The sequence below is a fragment of the Dreissena polymorpha genome, chromosome 1, assembly GCF_020536995.1.
Source record: "Dreissena polymorpha isolate Duluth1 chromosome 1, UMN_Dpol_1.0, whole genome shotgun sequence".
Classification (NCBI taxonomy): domain Eukaryota; kingdom Metazoa; phylum Mollusca; class Bivalvia; order Myida; family Dreissenidae; genus Dreissena; species Dreissena polymorpha.
The window spans coordinates 44,721,313-44,723,556 of record NC_068355.1 but is presented as its reverse complement, the minus strand read 5'-3'; the positions used below and the strand labels follow the sequence as shown (position 1 = coordinate 44,723,556).

The 2,244-nt window shown below is 35.7% G+C and overlaps 1 protein-coding gene across 1 annotated transcript; it reads left to right on the top strand.

Moving 5' to 3' along the window:
• The first annotated feature begins 215 nt into the window (after positions 1-215).
• LOC127870920 (neuropeptides capa receptor-like) lies at positions 216-1,529 on the top strand. Its single transcript, XM_052413536.1, has one exon. It carries the CDS (start codon positions 216-218, stop codon positions 1,527-1,529), a length of 1,314 nt encoding a protein of 437 aa, XP_052269496.1.
• Positions 1,530-2,244: the final 715 nt, after the last annotated feature.

Below are 2,244 nucleotides of genomic sequence, written 5' to 3'. Positions count from 1 at the left end.
TAACTACCATTTGGAAACCTAAAGTAGATTATTAATTGTTTGTTATAAAACGACTGTTTATCAGCGGTTACAAAATAATTTGTACTTGAAAGCAACGCTTAATTAAATGTGACTTAAATTAGATTGTTATTCGCATTTCATTCGTGACACGAAACTTTAACCGGAAGATTCGCAGAGTTTGCAAAATTTCAAGGACATCTAAAATCCAGAGAGAAATGGCAAGCGAAAAGTATTCAGCTTTCTACAATGGTTCGCCTGTGTTTACCGAGGATTTCCAACCATTTGTACAAGCGGACAGTTACAAAGGCGCCAAGAATATCCTACAGACGTACATCGTTCCATTTATTATTATCACCGGACTTCTCGGCAATACAATATGTTTCATGGTGTTCGTGGCGTCAACATTACGGCGTATTTCCACAAGTGTCTATCTTGCCGCATTAGCGTTTTCAGACAGTGGATTTTTAGTTTGCTTGGGTATCGGTTGGCTAGAATCATTGGGTATACGCCTATTTCATAAAAATGGAATTTGTCAGCTCACGGTTTACTTTTCGTTCGTTTTCAGCTTTACATCCATATGGTTTGTAAACGCATTTACGCTGGAAATGTATATTGCGGTATTCCATCCAAGAAAAAGTTCTACATTGTGCGTTCCGAAAAATGCAATAAGAATTGTTGGTGCTTTGTCTGTAGTGGCTGGTTTGATATACATTTATTCTTTCTGGATAGCGCAACTCGTTGACACTAAAGTTTCTGAAAACAAAGTGTGTCTAATTATTCCTGAGAATGCCGACACGGCAATGATACTAAGTGTTTTGGACACCGTGATGACCCTTGTTGTGCCATTTTCTATGGTACTATTCATGATCGTTCGCCTGCTGGTGCACATTTCGAAATTCTACCGTTCGGAACTTGACAATTCTGGCATTTCAGTTGTCGGGGACACAAATGCCGAAACCTCGGATGCAGAACAGCAGTTTCGGCCAAGCAGCGTTAACCATCACACCGTCCGTCAGGCCAGTGAAGCACATTCCCATCTCACCAGAATGTTGGTGGTAACTGTAATAGTCTTCATAGTTCTAAATTTGCCTAGTCATGCGATCAAGGTCCAGTTTCTGTTCAGGTCTCTGCACGCCAATGTTGAATTCACACACACCGAAAGTTTCATTCAAGTCGTTTTTCAAAATTTGTACTACGCGAACTTTTCTGTTAACTTTCTGCTCTACAGCGCATGTGGTAAGAGCTTTAGAAGCGCGTTATCAAAGCTTATGTTATCTTTGAAAAACGGATGTTCCAATATTTCCAAAACCAACGGATTAAGAAAACTTTTCAAAAAACGGAACGCAGATCGAAACTCAAATGACCATGCCCAGAATCTAAATGATCAGCAACATTCCAGACTTGTGGATATTCATTTGAATGAAATTCGGTTTTCTCAGCTACCTTCGATCGAAAGTCAGTTCACGTGCAAGTCGCCTCCTTGTCTTTTGTTGTGTGAATCAGAACATATGATACAAGAACGAGATTGAATTTGCAAGTAACGGCCTGATCATCATGCCATGCCGAGGTTTTTTTAACTGTTTAATTGTTAAAACTTCAAGAAAAAACGTCAAGGTATCTTATTATATACAAATAATATTTAATTATAGATCTACATTAAGTGTATGTGTTGTGTTCTTTAATTGGTAGTTATTGTGTGACTGAGATTGGGATAACATTGTGTATATATTTTATTTGTAAATTTAGTCGATATTATTGTTTTGTTAATATAAAACACATTGGTTCGTGCACCATAGCGTTTAATCAACATAAAATTGTATGTTAATTTAGGATGGTGATATAAGGATATCCCGTGTACTTTCCTTCTAATTAAACTAACTGGAAAAAAATATGGGTAGACGCCTATTCGTTTTTTTAAATAATTATTCTAATGAATTAACTGATTTATAGACAAATGATGTGTTGCTTTCATTATTTTTTAAATACGTTTTCAATAAGCGAATAGTTAATTATAATATTAAGTAACTTACGTTGATGTTTACTTTTTGTTTTTAAAAGTAAAAAAAAGTTAAAAAGATTCACAAGAGAGAGACATTTTCATCAATGCAAAGTTAATGTACAGTTTGTCGATGTCATAATACTATACAACTATGAGTTGTAAAGCGTTGTTAATGTTCTAGTTGTAATAATGCAGGTTGTTATATGGTTGATATTTATAAGAATTCGGTGATTTGTGTTATGCGT

Bases quoted from the DNA above. Each gene is read 5' to 3' on its own strand.
- LOC127870920 (XM_052413536.1), top strand. From the start codon at position 216: ATGGCAAGCGAAAAGTATTCAGCTTTCTACAATGGTTCGCCTGTGTTT.